Below are 20,171 nucleotides of genomic sequence, written 5' to 3' on the forward strand. Positions count from 1 at the left end.
TTTCTTAGTTATATATTTTAATAGATCATCTCTCTAGGGTTAGATTTATTGCTTTTATTCTTTATCAGCATATAATACCTTATGTTGCAACTACTTTGAAGAGAGATTGATACGAAATACACAGACTTCAAAATACTTTCAGATTATAGAATCTATTTTAATTTATGATAATATATACCGACCCTGGATAATACAATGGATTGGAAATTATCTTTTTACCTGTGGGATGTGAATTTTAGAATATAGGTTTTCATGAAATAGCCTAAATTCAATCTAAACATATGAGTAACAAAAAATGTTGTCTAATTCAACCAAGTTACCACACATACCTTCCATATTGAACATTAGTGCATATTTGTTGTATATCTGGAGTTCTAGTATTGTGTTCCATCCAGACTGAAATGTTTTTAATCAGTTTTAAAGAATAAATTATCCTGATTTTAGAGGTGGAAAACTGAGGCAAATAGAAGTTTAATTACATGCCTTTGGTCACCTTAGGAGGTGTGTGGCAGTTCCAGAAATTCACATCTCTCTAGTCTGAAACCTGTTTCTTAATGCTGAGACTGTCATTCATGCCTAATATTAGTTGGTGTGATATTAATGAGGTGCCAGTTGTGGCACCACAGTTAAGCATATTGAGTTTTTTGTGTTAAAGCCAGGGATTCAACTTTTTTGTTGTGTATGTAAAATGCAACATATCCTCCACAAAATCATAGCTCTATTCTTTGGGTGCTGAATGAAATAAATGTGAATTTAATAGTAAATCTTATAATTGGTTTGAGTTAAAATCAATTTTAAAATAGGTCCTTTAAGAAATATGGCAACATATTTCATCCCCTTCTAAATGGGAAGGATGGTTGATTGAACTGGCAGCAGTGAGACAGCATCTGGAAGTGAAGGGGAGGTGAGACTGCATACTTGGGTAAGGCAGCATCCAGGCCCCTTCTCCTCCTAATATCCTCTACCTCCCACTGGCTGGGCCAGTTGGTTCTCATGTTCCCCCTCACCTTCTCCTGATCTATTTAAACTCATCATGGGGTTTTCAAAGGCCTCATGCTCTCTTCAGTTGTCTATCCCTTGCTCCTCTTAGTTGTAGTACAAGAGCTGTGTTTTTCAGGAAGCTGCGGGTCTGACTCACTGCTTATTTGGTCCGTTGGGCCAAAATGGCCAAAGTCTGCTATTGTTTTTTTGCCTGCCTCATAATTTCATGGCGGCATAGTTAGGTTGAAAGGAAATAGGACTTGAAAATTTATGATTAGGTAAGATAAGACTGTTTAACTCGTTGCAATTTGTGACTTGTGTCCAGTGGGGAAAAAGATAAAAGGGCCAGCTCACATGGGGAAATGAAAGCTGGGATTTTGTTGGTGGGCCATGTGCCTGTAGGAAAAGGGGATACCTGAAATCTTTGTGAGTTTCCCCCCTTGATACTCTCTACCCTCTCCTCCCACTTTTCATGGAGTGTTTATTCCGAGTTCTTGATTATATGATAGGAGCCCAGTAACCCACTCTGAACCCTGGTAAATGCCAGGTATGTAAGAGCGGGGGTGGGCGTATAGCGACCCTTCCTTAAGTGATGTTAAATTAATAAAGTTGAGGCCTGCCACTTATATCTATCTCTGAGTCTGTCATTCATTTGCCTATTTTTCCTGATTGCTCATTGTGCAGACATAATCTATATGGGATTCAAAGTATGTGATTCCCCTGTTCATGTACACATGCTTGTACACGATAAGAGCTTGCGTGAGTATAAATAGCAGTGTAGCTGCAGTAGCAAAGGTAGTGACAGTGGCATCACAGCTGAGCTAAGTACAAACCCTCCTGAAACCAGTAGGTATGTATTCGGCATGGCTCAGTCATGCCTCCTCCTGTTCTGCTCTTTATACTCCACTCTAGTTCTCATCAAGCAAGCGCAAGTAGGCCACACAAATAGAGGAATCATGCCCCTAGCTTGTAGGGTAGATGTAGCCTTTATTAATTCATTGGCATCTTGTATACAGGCTACATTTGAAGATATTTAAGATTTATGGTAGCTGTTTACTGCTGTTCTTCATAACTGAAAGAATCTGCTTCAGCAGAGGCTGAGGAATAATATTCTACTACAGAGAATTCCATGAAGAATTGCCCTCTTTCAAAATTTACTGCCATCTCACATTGTTCAGTGCGACTGAGAACAGGCTGCCCTAAGCAAAGATGATTATTGCTTCAATACATATCTTCCTCATAGAGCTCCTTTTCACTTCCTGACATCATATAGGGTACCAGCTTCTCTGATAGGGAGTTTACTTTCATTGGGAACAATTGGACACAGTCGCCATTTTGATAGAGGACAATTATTTTTGAGTTTCTCAAAATTTTGTGCTTAGGTATCTTCTGATAAACTTTCAGCTATGAAAAATAATGGGAAAAATGACCATTAATCCTCAATATTTCTTTTAAAAATATTACTTGCAGTGGCTCTACAGAACAGATAGGGCAGGAAGAATTTTGGGGGAGTGATACATAGCAGAATGTGGAGGACAGGATTGTCCGCCGTACCTCTCCAGACTCTGTGTAAGAGAGTCACTGCCCTACCCCTGTGCAGCCCACCCTGCAGCTTAGTCTCCATTCCACTCACTGTGCAACCAGTTCCACTGTCACCTCTTCAGCTTCTTTCCTCTATGCCATCACCTTCCCTTTCCCCCGCTCCTCTGTTTGGCACAGTGGCTCCTTTCATACCCCACCACCTGCCCCACTGGCTCCTCCAGAGATGGCAGAGCCTTATTCATGCCCTGGCCTAAGTAACTTCTGACTGTGAGGGAAGGATTCAGATATAAATACCTTAAGCTACCTTCACCAGCAGATTTTGAGAAGGGTCTTGGATTTTGAGAAATCCGCTGTTCCAACTCTCCTTTACTATATTTTTTTTCCTGCAAAGATCCTTCTGATCACCCACTTTTGAGAGAACATGCTTCTTAATCAGAACGGGAGCAATAGCATATAGCAATAGCTAGCAGCATAAAAGGAATCCTCTTTCCAAATGGCGGGCAGTACTTATTGCCTTAAATAATAAAGTATTACTGTACATAGATAATTGTTCATGGATGAAAAGATGCATAAAACATAAGATTTCTAGAATGTATTTCCCACTGAGCTAAAATTTTTAATTATACACAAACATTTTCTTGTTCAAGATGTTCAGTTCTTTATAGCTCTTCTTGGCAAATGTGTTAACAGTTCTTTTTCTTAATCTGCATAGATTTCAGAACATGTTAATGAATGGTATGAATCCAAATGTAAGAGGTCTTTTAATCAAATCTGTTTTCCAGAATGGTCTTCTCCTTTCTATTATTAAATCCAGCTGTGTATCTCTAATTGGATGACGTGATCAAACATCTATCTCTTTATGATTAGAATGTAAATATAGTGCCACAACTTCTGCTAATTGGTGATTCTCAAGTTGTGTTAAAGATAGTCTTTATAGAATTTGTAAATGAAATGTTCTTTCCTGAAATAAATTCGTTTTTACTCATGATTTTGAATCTTAATGCGCACAAGAGGAAATATTGCTTTGTAAGCTGCTTGTATTCTAAAAAACAAACAGAAGTCCCAACAACAGAGCTGTTGAGAAAAGGAGATAATCTAATTGAGGGAATAATGCATTTTAAAGAAACTTGATATAGTTAAAACCAATTAGACTCCATGTAAACACAAACTAATAAACCCCTCCTTCCTAATTTGGTATCAGCTTTTTGAGCAGTGTAAAAAATGGGAAGTGAATGTTCAAAAAACCACTTTGAGAATAGGACGAGAGGGAAACTCTGGAAGTAGAATTAGCTGAATAAAAATATCATTTCTTCAAGTGGTGGTCACCAACTCATGGAATTATGTGCCTGCTATTGCCAGAAATCAGAACCTTTTTCTTGCTTCCTGTCCCTTGTTAGTCCCCAGATCCTCATGGAATGCCTGTCTAGTCTAGCTGATGCTCCTAGGGCATCAAAGGGCAGTATGGACCAACTGCCACTCAGTTCAATCAAATGCAGTTTTAGGCTACAGACAGAACATTTCATAGGGGTAGCCGTGTTAGTCTGTATACAGCAAAAACAACTTGAGTTCTGTAGCACTTTAAAGACTAACAATTTTAATTTCAGTAGGCATAAGACAACATGTTATCAGTCCATGAAGGTATTTGTGTTTTAAACTCAGGTAGTTTAGTCTGTTTTAAATATGTTGTTTTAGTCATCTTGAGATTAGTTCTTTGTTAGTATTTTAGTGTTAATTAGTATTTTCAGATAGCTTTAACATTGTTAGGTCCTGGTGATAGGCAGCTCTGTTGGCTCCTAAATCTCCTGGTTCTAAAACCTGCCTTTCTTATAGAGTTGCTATGCTGGTCAGACACACTCATGAAAAGTGTTTTTATTGTCTAGGGGAGGGGTATATTTCTAGTAAATGTGCTATCTACTCTTCTTTTGGCAAGTGATCTGAGAAGAACAAGGAAATTAAACTCAGGATATATCTCCTGGACAGATGCAAGAAATGTGAATCAGATCCCGGTGAATTAGATCAGTCTGTCTTCAGTGTTCACTCTAAAAATAGTGCTCCTGCAGCAGTTAAAAGATCTTGGGCTGAGAAGGGACACATTTCATTTTCTTGATCCTTCAAAGAAAAAGGCAAAATTACCTCAAGCTGCTGTATTGGAAAGGACTTCATAGCATACAAAAGTGTCCGCAGAAGCCTTGAGGCATATTTCTGAGAGTTTTGTACCATTAACGAGAGAGCTCTCTGGACATTCTAAGACTTCAGTACTGCTTCTGAAGGCTTCTGTACCTTCTACTCTGTAGGTGCTCCATCAGTATGCAATGATTCAGTACTGAATGCAAAGGCACCATCTAAGGTCTAAGATGATGCCTTTCTCATCAGTACTCCATACAAGTCCAGAACTGGTACCAATTATTTCAGCTCCTTCATTCATATCATCAGATTTAGTAGTATCTGATTAGAATCACCTCTGGTGGTTCATGCTGACATTCCATTATCAGTACTGTTTAACTGTGAATCTTTGGTGTCATCTGTTGTACATCTGACTGCAGGATCTGGTACTCATTTAATGAAGACACCTCAAAGATCTGATCATCCTTATTCAGAAGAATGTGCATTATTGACTTTTGAGGCAAATTTTGGATGGATCTTCTTACTCACCTGCTTATCTTTCACCAAAGCTTCATTCTAAAACCAGATCTCAGAAGGCTTCTTAGAAGGATTATGAATATTCTCATGCTTCTTCCTGATGAACAACCTTATGCATCACCTGTGCTACATCAGCAGTTTTTATGTGAGGAAAAATTAGGTTGATCAAAGCAACCTCCTGTAAATATTTCATAGCCTCTTCCTTACCTGAAGGGGTAACAGCAACTTCTTCCTTGTCTCGGGATGATCATATACTTTTTCAAGAAGATTGCTGCAGCTGTGGAAAAAACAGTTGAGACGGTTTCTGACAAATATCATAAGCTTTTAGATATTTTACAATCTTTTGCTCCAGACAGAATAGCCATATCCATAAATGACTGGTTACTGGAACTGGCACAAACTTTATAGCTAATCCCACCAATGATTGCAGCTACATCAAAGAAAGATAAGACATATCAAATTCCCGCTAAGAACTTAAAAATATTTTATACCCCTCCATCATCCAAGTCTTTGGTCACTGCTGCTCCAGAGCACACAAAGCAGCACCTTATAAAATGACTGCCAAGAACAGGGAGCCTGTGGGTGTGTCTATACCGTAATTAAAAATCTATGATTGGCCTGTCAGCTGATTTGAGCTTGTGGGGCATAGATGTTCGGGTGTGGGCTGCAGCCTGGGTTGTGGGACCCTCTCTCATCAATGTATCCCTGAGTCTGGGCTCCAGCCTGAGCCAAAACATTTGCACCGCAAATAAAACAGCCCCCCAGTATAGTCATACACTACATGGCTTAATCTTTTGAGGTAGAAAGAGGTATTCCATTACTACACTCCAAATGGGTATTTGTAATTATCATGCTCTTCTATCTAGAGATGATTGTCTTTTGGCCAAAAACAGTTGGCAAGAAGAAATGCAGAATATTGTTGATGAAGGACTTTTAATTTTCAGGATTACTTTACAAACAGCTACAGGTGCAGCTGACATGGCTGCCTGTTCAGTTGCATTGGTGATAGTCATGACAAGAGCCTCATGGCTTCAGTCCTCTGGTTTCCCACTTGATGTTCAGAATACAATAGAAGAATTATCTTTTGAAGGAATAAATGTATACAGATCTAAGACTGATGATTCATTGCACACTGTGAAAGTTTCAAGAGCTGTCTTAAAAGACACTCTGAATTTATACTCCACAAACTAGAAACAGACAGTAGACAGCCTAATTACAGACTACTATGATGCTTCCCAGAGGTGCCCAAGGTTGTGAGGAACCTTGATATCACCTGCCTTTAGCATGAGGAATCTTTGTGCCTGCTGTGGGTCAGCTCCCCAACTCCACTGGTGATGGGCAACACAAGCACTCCTTTCTAGGCCTAAAAGGTTCCACTGTCGCTCCACAGGTTAGCAATTGGCACACCCCAACCCTCGAGTCTTCTGCACTCTCCCTGAGGTGTCCAGTCATTGGTCCACTGGGCACTCACAGATTTGCTGCTTCCCAAGAAACAGCGCACTACAATTTACCAGTTTCATCTCAGATTATGACTTAGCACTTATACCAGATTTCACTATAAACTTGTCTACGTTTATTTAACAAAACATGAAGATTCATGTAATAGCAACTAGAAGTACTGGAAACAAATGGTTACATATACAATAAAATCATAACCTGCATTCTAGAGCCTAGACTTAATTAACAAGATACTTACGTCTTGTAGAATACTTCTCACCCAAAATCCTTGCAAAGCTTTTCAGCCAGTCTAGCTGTGACCCATCTTTCACAAGAACAACATCTGTCAGTTTGCCTCTTAAATGAAGAATTCTGTTTCTTTGCACCACAAGACATACCAGACCAATCATTTGTCTTTATTCATAATCAGGACACCCCCTGCTATTTGTTTCTTCCTGTAGATTTCCTCCCTTGTAGAGTTCACAATCTCTTAAATTGCATCCAGCTCAATATGCAATTTAGGCATAGCTTGAGAGGCATAAAGTACACAAATGGCCAGACATGGAGATGGGAGTCAGTTACCTCCTGGTGACCAGCCTTTACTCCAAGACCTTAAGAAACATAATTTTCAGTATGGATATATAACTCCTTAAATATTATTCATACATACATTTTGCAGTGATTGATGACCAGTGAGCTACTGGTTTTCAGTAGACATTTCACATGCCATTCTTTAGTGTACTATTATGCAGTTATTCGACCGAGAGTTCCCTGTAAAACCCTAGGCTCCCCCATTGATCCTCTGCTAGTTGGCACCCAGGTGTCCCTGGGTCACAGCAACCCTTTCAACCACTGCAATCTTCTTATTTTGAGACACAATATGATATAGAATCATAGAGTTGGAAAGGACCTCAGGAGATCATCTAGTCCAACCCCCTGCTCAAAGTAGGACTAACCAGGACTAACCTCAGCTAAATAATACCAGTCAGGGCTTTGTCAAGCCGCAGCTTAAAAACCTTCCTAGGTAACCCATTCCAGTGCTTCACCACCCTCCTAGTGAAAAACTTTTTCCTAATGTCCAACCTAGGCCTCCCCCACTGCAACTTGAGACCATTCCTCCTTGTTCTGTCATCTGCCACCACTGAGAACAGCCTAGCTCCATCCTTCCTGGAACCCCCTTTCAGGTAGTTAAAGGCTATCAAATCCCCACTCATTCTTCTCTTCTGCAGACTAAAACAAGCCTAGTTCCCTCAGCCTCTCCTCATAAGTCTTGTGTTCCAGCCCCCTAAACATTTTTGTTGCCCTCCTCTGGACTCTCTCCAACTTCTCCACATCCTTTTTGTAGTAGGGGGACCAAAACTGTACACAATACTCCAAATGCGGCCTCACCAATGCTGAATAGAGGGGAATAATCACTTCCCGCGATCTGCTGGCGATGCTCCTATTAATGCAGCCCAATATGCTATTAGCCTTCTTGGCAACCAGGGCACACTGCTGACTCATATATATTGAACATGATTAGACTTAAGTATTATGGTCTCAGAAAGAGAGACATATAAATGTGTTGGAATTTGGAACAATTCACATGGTCTGTATATTCTTTCTTCATTTGACCCATGGCAAAGTTATTCAAGTCATGACAGACAATTCTTCTGCCATATTTTACTTTAAAAAAACAAGGAGGGGAAAGATTCACACCCTTATGTCAAGAAGCGCAAATTCTTTTCAAATGGTGTATACAACATCAAGTGTCCCTGAAAGCAGCTCATCGTTAGGTCTTCTGAACATTTGTACCAACCAGCTAAGAAAAACAGACTGTTTCCAACAGACTATGAATAGTCTTAGAAGAGAACTGAGGCACTCATTATAATCCAGAAATAAAGTTGACCTCATGTGGAACTGTTTGCCACAAACCTCACCAAAAGGTGTCAGAGGTGTTTCTCAAAGGCAGGGATCAGTCCAGGTTCTACAGCTGATGTGTTCATGATTTCCTGGTCTGTAGGCCTTCATTATGCTCACCGTCCAGTAAGTTGATTCCAAGCGCTTCGGCTAAACTCAATAAAGAATCAGTTTCTATAAATCTCATTGCGCCAATGGGGTTGTTGATACAGACACTGATCACCCTTCCTCTGATTCCTGGCTTGATATCACAGAACAAGGGACAAATCATCATCTTGGCATCCCTACACTTGAGAGCCTGGATGCTTGCTGCTTGATCAAACTCAGAGAACCCTGTTCTTAAAATTCTCTAGATCAGCGTTCTTCATTGCAAGGCCCGGGAGCCAGTGGTGTCTCCCGTTGACCGTAAGTGCGGCTCCCTCACTAATTGTTTATATTCCAATTTATTTTATTTTTAACAGAATATGTACTGAGCCTATCAAAGTCCGCCTTCTTTACACATCACATTGACCACATGGTACGATGTGCACCAATAAATACATCTTGTATAATAACCATAATATTACCATAGCAACCAACAGAGAACTTAGTGTTCAACTGTTTGTGTCGTATATTATTTTTTGGCCTCAATGAGTTACTGGAAAGAATGGATAGATTCTTAATTCCGTTGAAGAGAAAATCGGAAAGTGAAATAGGAGAAAAAGCAGATAAGAACATAACTGTGGATATTAATGAAACAAACAAAACATCTATAACTACTACAGAAAATGAGGCGGCTGGAAAAAGTAGTGGCCATGATAAGGCCATGAGGTTAATTTGTTAATTTAGTAGTTGATGTGGCTCTCACATTAAAGGTTTTTTGCCAAAGTGGCCCGCGCTTGAAAAATAGTGAAGATCACTGCTCTAGATTGTCAGTTATTTCCATTAAAACTTCAGTATCTGCATAACATCCTAAGATGATGGTTTTAATATATTTTCTCATCCTATTTCTAAAAGATTCTTTAAGGATCTGGTTAAAGTATTTCCACCAATAAAGGATCCATGTGCTCCATGAGATCTGAATGTTGTATTGTCTAGCTTAATGAAAACTTTGTTTGGGTTTTTAGTTAACTGTCCATTAAGTCTTCAGTCAGTGAAAACAATATTTTAGTAGCAATTACTTCTGTACATAGAGTGGGCGAAATTAATACTTTAATGTCAGGTACTCCATATACAATTGTTATGGGTAAGATTTTATTTCGGCCTCATGAGTTTCCTGCCTAAGATTTTGTCTGAATTTAATGTTAACCAGTCAATTAACTTAACAATATTTTGTCCAAAACCTCACGCTAGTAGAATGGAAAAGACTCTGCATTCTTTAGATGTAGCTAGAGTTTTAGCCTTTTACCTAAATTGAACTAAATCTTTTAGGCACACTTCCAAATTATTGTGGCATATACCAAGAGAGTTAAAGGTAAACCAGTTTCTTCTCAGAAGCTTTCAAATTGATTTTCAAGACACATGAAATTGTGATATCTGTTAGTAGGTCAAGATCCAACGTTAATAGTGAGGGCTCCTTGTACAAAAGCCCAAGATGCTTCTCTAGCTTCCTTTAATAATGTCTCAGTTTTAGAAATGTGTAAGGAAGCCACATGGGCTTCTGTTCTTACTTTCAAAAAACATTATGTAATTGGACAGGCAACTCAAAAAGATGAAGCCTTTGATAGAATAATACTTAGATCTGTCTTCATGTAAGACTTCAATACCCACCTCCATCTGTCAACTACTTTTCAGTCTCCAAGAGAGGAAGACATAGACAACCACTGGATGAAGTAAAAGAGTTTATTTACCTTATAGTAACTGATGTTCTTTTGAGATATGTTGTGTTGTCTGTGGGTTTCTCTACAGGAACTTTAGTTCACAGCAAGCTGGGGTGTGAACTTACGCAGCAATAGGCCGCTGTCTGTGTGAACCCTCCTGACGCACATTAATAGTTGGTAAATGTTCTGTGATTAGTCCCATTTCAAAGAGGACTAGATCAAAAGCATTAGCAAACCGTTAATACGCATCAGCAAGGCCCGCATAGGCAGTTAGTTTGTGGCAGGCTACTGATGGGTAGATTCAGACCTCAGCTTGTTACAAACTAATGATTTATGTAGACAAGCCGTAAATGTCATGTCATGACCTGCCCTCCTTCCAACTGACATTGTTGCAAGATTTTGGGTGGTGAAGGAACTGAGTGGCAACTAGTCTGTATGCCCTCCAGGCAGAGGGGGTTTGGGAGGATTCTTTAAGCTTGTGTAGATGCATACATGACTGCTAGCAAGAAAAAAGTTCTTATCTCCAATGCTAGGGGGTGAGCAATACTATAAGTGGAATATATATAAACAGTAAGAACATCCCTCACTGTAAGGTAAGAAACCAGTTTTTTATTTTCTGGATTAAATATTGTTCTGAAAATGTAAATCTCCAAAAAGAGAGCTCCCATTCAAGGTTATCATATTGAAGGTACAGTGCTTAATACGATGGGGCCCTGACCTTTCATTGGGGTTCCTCACGACAACTATATAATAAATAATGTAATAATGATGGTGAGGATGAAATATCAGGAGGCTGTTTCCAGATCTGGATCTTTAAGTTAAAGGTAGGGGCTTGGATTTGAAATTGATTCAAGCGTAAGGTTTTGGGTTCGAACCAAGTTGTTGTGAGTTCTAGCTAGATTTCATGCATAAATATTGACCTTTTGATGTCATTTTGAATAGAGGCAATCTTGTGAATTTCAGCTGTTGGCAACCTAGAGCTTACAAGTAGGTCATTTCAAGTTTTAGCAACTGCATCAAGAGCATAAAACAAGACTGAGATGCAAAAAGACAGATGGAAGTGGAAAAGTTGCAATATTTTGTTTTTCAATTTTTTTAGGTTAGCCCTTTCTAGTTCTTATTTGTTATGGAGGAACTATCATCAGAATATAATAGTTTGAATGAGGTAGGATTGAGAGTCTGGAGAACAACCAGTTTCCGCACATCACAGTGCTTCGGCCTTAATCAAAAGTTATTTGAAAAACTATTGGGGGAAACTTTAAAATACACAAATGTTAGGCTTCTTCACCACAACTGCTGTACTTTTGCTATGGAAGGGGCTGGTACCTTGGTTCTTCACAGCCCACTTCTGTTTTGATAACATAAGATCTTTGGCTCCAACTCATTAATTAATTAATTGGTTAAACAGGGCGGATTGATTTAAATCACTGATTTTATTCTTGCTTTGCATTTGTATATTTGTTATTTTCCTAAAGAGAGATTGATTATCACTGGTTGGTAACGATGAATATATATTGATTTGCAATTAAATATATCATTTACACTACATTTGGTACATCTTTCTGCTAACCAGGGTGATACACTATATCTAGATAGGTTTATTCAAACCATTACATAGCTTAACATGCACTTATTCAGATTCTTCATTTTTACATTATATTAAACTATTTTCTTTCTTACTAGATAATCATTTTTTTTCTCATTTGTTTCAACCTGCATTTGGATGGAAATTAGAATTCAGTTAAAAACACAGGAGGAAAAAAACATTTTAAAATTCTTTTTATTTAAATAAAACTACCGTAAATGTACTGGATACTTTTTTCTTAGGTAGCAAAACAAGTTTTACATTTAAAACTAATTGATTCATTAAACAAAGGAAGTATTATCTTTAGTTAGTGAGTTGAACTAATTTTCTGGTCGGCATGTCCTTCAAGATTTTTTGAGTTAGTAGTTCTCAATCTCTCATACCTAGTTTTTACTCATAGATAGGAAAGTCTGTTTTCCTTTTACAGCTTTTTTCAACTATTGGTCAGTTTCTCAGCTTTGAATGAACTAGTCATTGATCTGAACTAGCTGAATAAGTGGAAATGAAAAAATATTGTCTCTGCAGCTGCAGAAGAAGCTACTGCTATTGAAAGCTGATTTAGCACTTCAGCGAACTCTGGTTCCAGGCACTTAGCCGGTGACTTGCACTAGTTCAGTAGTTCAACTTTCTTTAAAACTTCATCAGCAAACATGCCACTTGAATATTAATTTTTTAAATTTAAGTGATTGTAATACATTATACAGTAATTTTAGGCCTCAACATGTTATCATAATTTTATATTGAATTTTAAATAGTTTTTAAAAAAATAATCCAATATTTGATTTGAAATAAAAAATACAATGTAAATACAATTTTTTTTTTAATTTGAAAAACAATTATTTATATCCACCCTGTTAAATAAAAATGCGTGTATTGTGGTATCACCTAAAGGACACAGCCAAGTTTTGGCCCCATCGTGTTAGATGCTTCTGGTTTTAATCACTAAACTCTGATAAAATACCAGTAATAAAAAAAAAAAAAAAGATTAAATGGTGTTTAACCAGTAAACACCAGAAAACATTGGAAATGGAATTTGTCTACATGGAGCAGTAATGTGGATTGAGGGGGTGTGATTTCTAAAGTGCATTAGTGTTTGTGTTGCACATTAATTGCTCTGTGTAGACCCTGCTGGTATGCTCTAAAGATTTTCTAGTATGCTTTAAAATAGTTCTGTTTGAAATAGTATTATGTTAAAGCAAACCTAAGTAACATTACAAAGAGATTTCTAAATACAATATATACTACCATAATTTTTGGACAACCACATAATTCAAAAATAGCTCAAAATAACCCTCCAAAAATGAAATTAATAAACTCTGTCAAAATATAATAAATGATAGTCCCTTACCCAAAGATCTCATGTTCTAAAAGACTAAACATAGTAGGTGCTTGAGATAAAAAAGTAGAGTAGGAATGGGGAGATGAGACAAGAAATGTAATAGAATGTATACAGTTCTTAGCTGGTCAATAGTAGGGATGTAAAAGGTTAATCGTTTGAAAGGTAATCTGTTGTTTAGCATTTAAACTGGGGTGAGAAGGGGAGTGGCAGCTGAGCTGGTTCCTCGCCAGCCGGAGCAGCTGGCAGGGAAGCACAGAGCTCAACGTGTGGTGGGTAGGCACAGCTGGGCTTGGCTTGGCTCCCGGCGGAGAGGTGCCCATGAGGGAGGCAAGCCGCAACTGGGCTCGCCTCCCAGTGAGCAGCGGGGGTGAGCTGCAGCTGGGCTCAGCTCCCAGCAAGCAGTGCAGAGCCCGGTGTGGGGGTGGGAGCGAGCCACAGCTGGGCTTGGTGAGCGGCGGTGAAGGGGGTGAGCTGTACCTGGGCTCGGCTCAACTCCCCGCGAATGAGTGCTGCCCAGGAGGCTCCCCTTACCCTAGCATTTAACCGTTTAAACGTTCTATTTTTAGAACGTTTAAACGGATTTTAAATTAAACTAATTTTTACATCCCTAGTGAGTAATTGCCAAGCAATTATGAATTTGCATTTTCCTGTATGGAGAACAAGATGAGGGCTTTACAGATGGTTAGCTGAGAGCTTTGTTCACTTGTAAGGGATTGCATGGGAGGAAACCGGAAAGTGTTTGCTGGAGAATTGGAGAATGGGGCACTTGAGATTGTCATAAGACATCTTGAGGTTGCAGTACAACAACAGGTCAGGTAGGTAGTGTGGGGATGTGAATAGCTTCATAAGTAAGGCAAGTAATTTGTAAAGGGGAGGGCTAAAAGAGGGATTTAAAGAGAGGATGACAGAGTGATGAGCCAAAAGTTGCTTTTAATAGTACTGTTTTGAATGGATTTGAGATGGGATTAGGTTTCAGGTTTCAAGGCCTTAGAGGAGGAGTTTACAGTAATCAGGATGAGACATGATCAGGCCTTGGATAAGAGTTTTGACAGTGTGAACTGAGTGGAAAAGTTGGATCTTGGAGACATTGCACAGGAAGATGTAGACAGGGCCTGGATGTGTGGGTCAAAGATGAAGCCAAGATTACAGGCTCATCTCACTAGCTGATATCCTATGCTCAGCCTTCCTCCTGATTGGCAAGAGTCCATGATATCCCCTGGCTGTAGCTCCCTGCATACTTGTCCAGACCAGTGGATGTTGCAGTTCAACAGACCTTGCTAGGTCCTTCAGATTTCCTTTGGAAGGAGATTTGCAAGGTGGAAAAGATGGTTTTCTACTGTGGGTTACAAGCTCAACATCTTTGCCAGTTTGCCTGGCAAAGTAACTTCTTCCATGTTCCTGTCGCTGTTAAGTAACTTGGATGTGGGGCAAGGAAGCAGTGAATAGTAGTAGTCTTGCAAGCACAATTGTGCCATAGCCATACCCCTCTTCAGCTATGCTGCCCTGCCTTCCCTTTCTCCATGCTGCTGCACACCCTCCATTCCCCACAGTTCCCAGTCCCATACCACATTTAAAATGCTTTTTTCTTTTAAGTTCATTTTTTTTCTTCTTGTAAAAGACTTAGTAAAATAAACAACCTAAAGAAAAACATTTTAAATGTAGAATGTGAAGGCAAGTATAAGGGATGTAGGGTGTGCAGAAGCATGGGGAAAGGTTGCACAAGGTCTAGGGTCATCAAGCAAATCCTTCAGGAGGGAAGGAAGAGGAAGTATGACAGAGATCGAAGGAGAAGCCTGAAGGGGAGTTGTGGTCAGGTCTGAGGGTTTTAGTGGTGGGGCAGGAAAGGAAGTCTGGTCCAGTGACTAGGGCACTAGTCTGGGATGTGGGAGGCTAGGGTTCAAGTCCCTGCTCTACTACAGACTTCCTGTGTGGCCTTGGGTAAGTCACTTATTCTCTCTCTGATTTTTATCTGCAAAATTGGAATAAAAGCACTTCCCTACTTCACAGGGACATCATGAGAATAATACCTTAAAGATCGTGAGGGGCTCAGATACTGCAGTAATGGGGACCTTATAAGTACCATACGCAGGAACAAATATAGAAAAGATGGAAGCACAAGAATAAAGTGGTTATTGCTTGTCCTTCCTTTGCTATTTTCCTGCTCTGCAATCCCCATATCTTCCACACAAACAGTATAAAGGGAGTCCTCACTGTGCTGGTCTGTCTTCAGTGGTGGGCCTCATAACGTATTACAGCAGTACTACTGTCTTGCAGCCCAATTAAACTTCTTGTTGCAAATTGAAAAGAAGGGAGTGCCTGCACAAAAAATGTCACTAACTTAGGCTGTGTTTACACCGCCGCCAGATTGATCTTTCATGATCGATTGAGCGGTCAGTGAGACCCGCTCAATCGATGAGGGAGTCGACTTAATAAGTCCATCTCCTCAACTAGCGTAGCACTGAGCCGACGGGAATGCTTTTCCCGTCGGCTCAGTGCAATGTGAACAGCGCGCAGAAGCAGTCGACGTCAAACTACTCTGCGTACTTTGCATAACTGCTGCCAAATTTCCAGGTAAGTGTGAACAAACCCTTAGAGTGAAGGTTGCTCAGATATACTTCCTATCCATGCAGTTACTGAAAATCAAGGCCGCTGAAGACCCCCCCCCCCTTTCATTTCCATGTTATAATGTGTAGTGTTCACATATTTTGGTATTTGTAGTGCCTGGAACACAAGCAAGGCTGTCCCTTAGGAAAAATGTTTACAACCAAATAATATATGAGAAGTGTAGTCCAATATGCAAAAAATAAAATAATTATCACAATTCCCAAAGTAGCAATACAACAACAGATGGAATTTCATTAGGTACAGGGGATAAGAAAAGTAAGTAACTAGAATAATAAAATAGCAACAATACCTTAAACCCTACTACTCCCAACATTTACATTGGGCCTGAAGCCTCCATAGACAGATAGTGAGTTGAGAATCGGTTCTTTACTGGGTTATGCAGCACTGTAATTGCTGGCTCTCTTAAAACTCACAAGCAAAATAAATGTGGGATTCTATTCTAAAAGGGTTGTATCATCCTGAGACTCACTGGTCTCGAGTCCAATGGAGAATTAGGTTGGCTTTTGGTAGCCTGACCTGGAATTGCTCCTCAGCCTCCTGGGTAGTTGGTCTTTGATGGATTGACACCCTTTAACAATCCAGTAACCACCAACAGAGTTGAAAGTTTCCATTTGGGTAAGAATGAGTAGTTTAATGGGGACCTTCCAGGCTGTGATGTCTCTCTTTGGTCTGCTCCAACAGCAGCCAAAACCAAAAGTAAAAACCAAACCCTTTTTCTCTGAGTTCGGGTTTATGAATGGTTCTTGTAGTAGCATCCAACTTGTTCAATCTCTGCCCTGAACTCTAGGCAATCTGGGAAATTTAGTCCTCAGTCTATGTAGCCATTGCTGCTGTATTCTAGGGAAGAGTCTCCTTTGGGCTAGAGTAATATAGCAGGAACAACCAGATCCAGAGGAGGTTATACTAATTAAAGTTATTTTTTTCTTTTCTTGATATTACTTTATTCAATAATAAACTAGTTTGTTTTGTTGGTAAAAATAAACAAGGAAGCAGGTTGTTCATTAATTACTTTAATGATTAGCTTATTCTGTTCTAATATCAACATCCCATCTTTTTACCTTTAACAGCTATATGTAAGGACTGTTTCTTTGAGTATCCATGGTGTATTTTAAATTAAAGTTTCTTCTTTTTTTAATACAGAGCTATGATAAATGTTTTCTTGGATCTTCAGAGACAGCTGATGCAAATAGAGTGTTTTGTGGTCAACTTGGAGCAGTATATGTGTTCACTGAAGCACTCAACCCAGCACAAATATTTGCAATACATCAGTTAGGCCCTGGATATAAGGTAATAACTTAATTTATTTTGCAAATATCAAAAATAGTTTTCCAGTTAGAAACCCAATGAATTATTGTTTAAGCCAGAGATTTTGTTTGAATTGCACCTTTTTTGGGATTGCTTGAGAAGAGTTTTATGAAATGTTCTCAGTGAAATATAAACCACATCTGTTTCTTTCAAAACTTCTTTACCAATCAGAAATTCAATCAGGTTTTTGGAAGATTCACTAAATTTTGTTTTCCTTTGAAGCACTCTTGAGTGTATTGTATGTGTTTGTGTTACAAAGAAATAATGCAAAATTTCAATTAATGTTCTACACTAAAAAAGAGAGATCACGCCTTTTTGTTATTTGTACCCAATTTCAGAGAGGTAGCATAGATCAAGACTGATCAGAATGTAACCATCTACTTTGCATTAGGAAGTGCAAATGCAGATGGGTTCTGCAGTTGAAATATAAGTGGTCCTTTGATTTTTCAAGCTTGTGCTAGTGCCATCATGCTAATGTTTTTGGCAAATTGATTGTGCATATGTTACTTTGTTCTCCGATAAAAGCAGTATCTGTTGTTTTCTATGGAAACTGTAAATAGTATTATTTTAAGGAGAAGAACAAGATAAATATTTTGCTTAAGCTTGCGAAGCTGGTTTGTCTGACTGCAGCAGTTAAAGCATGAGGATGGGAGACAGAGCTGGATTCTATTCCAGACTCTGCTGGGACTCTTTGGTGATATGGTGTCAATCTTTTTGAGCCTCAGTTTCCCCATTTGTAAAATGGTAAAACTTGCAGTATTGTTTTTAAGCACTTTGAGTTCCATAGAAGTCAAGTGCTATGTACGTGCAAAATATATAATTTCTTCTTTAAATGAACAGATTAAAATAGAGTAATACATTTAAATTCCATTAAAATTTGAGATGACATTTGGAAAATGATACTGTAAAAACAATGTTGTCATGATATGCAGTTAGCATACAAGACATTTTAAAGTCTATGTGTATTATATGGAAAGGAGAGTATAAGTGATTTTACATAGATCAGTGGTTCTTAACCTTACACAGGGGTCTTCCAGTGAGTACTAAGCTCATTTAGATCAGTATTTCACAACATGGGGGATGCAGCCCCCAGGAGGGTCAGGGGATGGGTTTAGGGGGTTTGCAAGTGCAGGGCTGGCATTAGGGGGAGGCAAGCAGTGCAGTTGCTGGGGGCCTGGTGAAGCTAAGTTACATATTTCAACCCTGGGTATCAGGACTTCGGCTTCAGCCCCAGCCCCATTGCTTGGAGCTTGGACTTCAGACAAGGTACATAAGTGGAAAAATAAGCTCAAGTATCTCACTGAAATGTAAATGCAGTATTTATGTTCCAGTCGATGTATTTTATAATGATATGGTAAAAATGAGAAAGTAAGCAATTTTTCAGTAACAGTGTGCTGTGACACTTTAAAAAAAACAACAACGAGAGTCCTGTAGCACTTTAAAGACTAACAAATTTAATTTCTGCAGGCATAAGCTTTCATGGACACTTTTGTATTTTTATGTCTGAGTTTGTGAGCAAGTAGTTTTTAAAGTGAGGTGAAACTTGGGATGCACAAGACAAATCAGACCCCTGTAAGGAGTACAGTGTTCTGGAAAGGTTGATTACCACTGACATAGATAATAAGAAATATGGCCTATGTGACTGGTATGTGTAGGCTCTCTGGAATTAGACACTATCATATTCACTCGTACTGAAAGAAAAAACAGCACCTAGTAGACTGTGTATGTTAAGTCTTAGCAAATGAATGTTGCTTTAGTTCACTGTTTTGTGTCCAGAATCCTGTTTCATTTATTATGTTTGACTACAGAGATGGCTGTGGTAACTATCCATTGGCCAACACTTGCAGTGATACTGTGCAATGAGATCTGAGCTTTCAGTTATAGAAAAAATAGATATCTAATCCTGATGGTTGCAAAAATAATCCTGCAAACATTGAGAGTAAACCAATTAAATGATTTCTACTGGAGTTTGCAGAAAGTTTGGATTAATAATTTTGGGAAGTGTGAACTCTAAAAACAAAAGCAGACATTTTAAATATCAACATGGTTAACTCTTTCACTACTGAGCATTTTATTAGAATCACACAACTGCTAGGTTAACCACACAATTCCAGATGGCCTCCTGCACATCCCTCCATGCTGAAAGTGCAAGTTATTTCATTTCCAAGCTGCCAAAATCTCAAACTTTCTTCTTATCAACCTTTATTATGCATTGTACATAAAGTTGTTGTTATACAAAGAACTAAAAATGTAGGAACAATATATAATGAAATATATCATCACAGTAAACAAGAGTACTGACTGTACCAGTTATTTTCATATTTAATTAATTTAAAAACAAAAAAAGCTCTTGCAGAATTTGTAGTCTGCCACATTAGAGTACACAATTCTGGAAACTTCCCAAGAGGTTTGTAGGTCAGTTCAGATAAGTTATCCAGATGTTGCCCAACCATATGAAAACTCTAGTTACAAACCTGGGCTGGAAACACTAGAAGATACTTTTTTTAGTGTCTATAAATGTCTGTCCGTGGGTAGAAAAAAATAGTTGAGATGCACAAAACCCAAAAGTAAAGGTTATATGTTTTGGACAAAGGTTGGGGGCAGTTACTTCTCTGAGCTATTTCACCATCTTGGATCTGCTGAGCAACTGTACTTATAAGCCCACACATAGCTTGTGCCCAGAATAAGTAGTGGGGTTGTAGATCATAATATGAGAATCTACACTAGAGATGGTAGAAAAAATTCTGATGGAACAGTTCTTCTTCAAGTGATTGCTCATGTCCATTCCATTATAAGTGTGTGCACGCCTCCATGCACGGCTACCGGAACCTTTTCCCCTTAGCAGATGCCATAGGTCCGGCGCTAGTGCCCCCTGGAGTCCCGGGCACGTGCCGCAGTATATGAGGCACTGCTGGCCCTACACCCCCTCGGTTCCTTCTTTCTGCCTGTGGCGGTTACTGGAACTGCTTACGTTTCCATTGCAAGCGCTTTATTCCCCGTGTTTAAATTTTAAACTAAG

The 20,171-nt window shown here is 39.0% G+C and overlaps 1 protein-coding gene across 9 annotated transcripts in view; it reads left to right on the plus strand.

Moving 5' to 3' along the window:
- NBEA (neurobeachin) overlaps window positions 1–20,171 on the plus strand; it is a 748,678-nt gene that overhangs the window by 155,380 nt on the left and 573,127 nt on the right. For all 9 annotated transcript variants that reach the window (XM_067562991.1, XM_067562985.1, XM_067562986.1 and 6 more), the window contains exon 8: window positions 16,988–17,134. In XM_067562991.1, coding sequence (XP_067419092.1) covers window positions 16,988–17,134 — 147 coding nt within the window. The remainder of the gene's footprint in view (window positions 1–16,987; window positions 17,135–20,171) is intronic.

Source organism: Emydura macquarii, unplaced genomic scaffold (genome assembly GCF_026122565.2).
Source record: "Emydura macquarii macquarii isolate MOO-44397 ecotype Brisbane River unplaced genomic scaffold, CSIRO-AGI_Emac_v2 contig_2473, whole genome shotgun sequence".
Taxonomy (NCBI): Eukaryota; Metazoa; Chordata; order Testudines; family Chelidae; genus Emydura; species Emydura macquarii.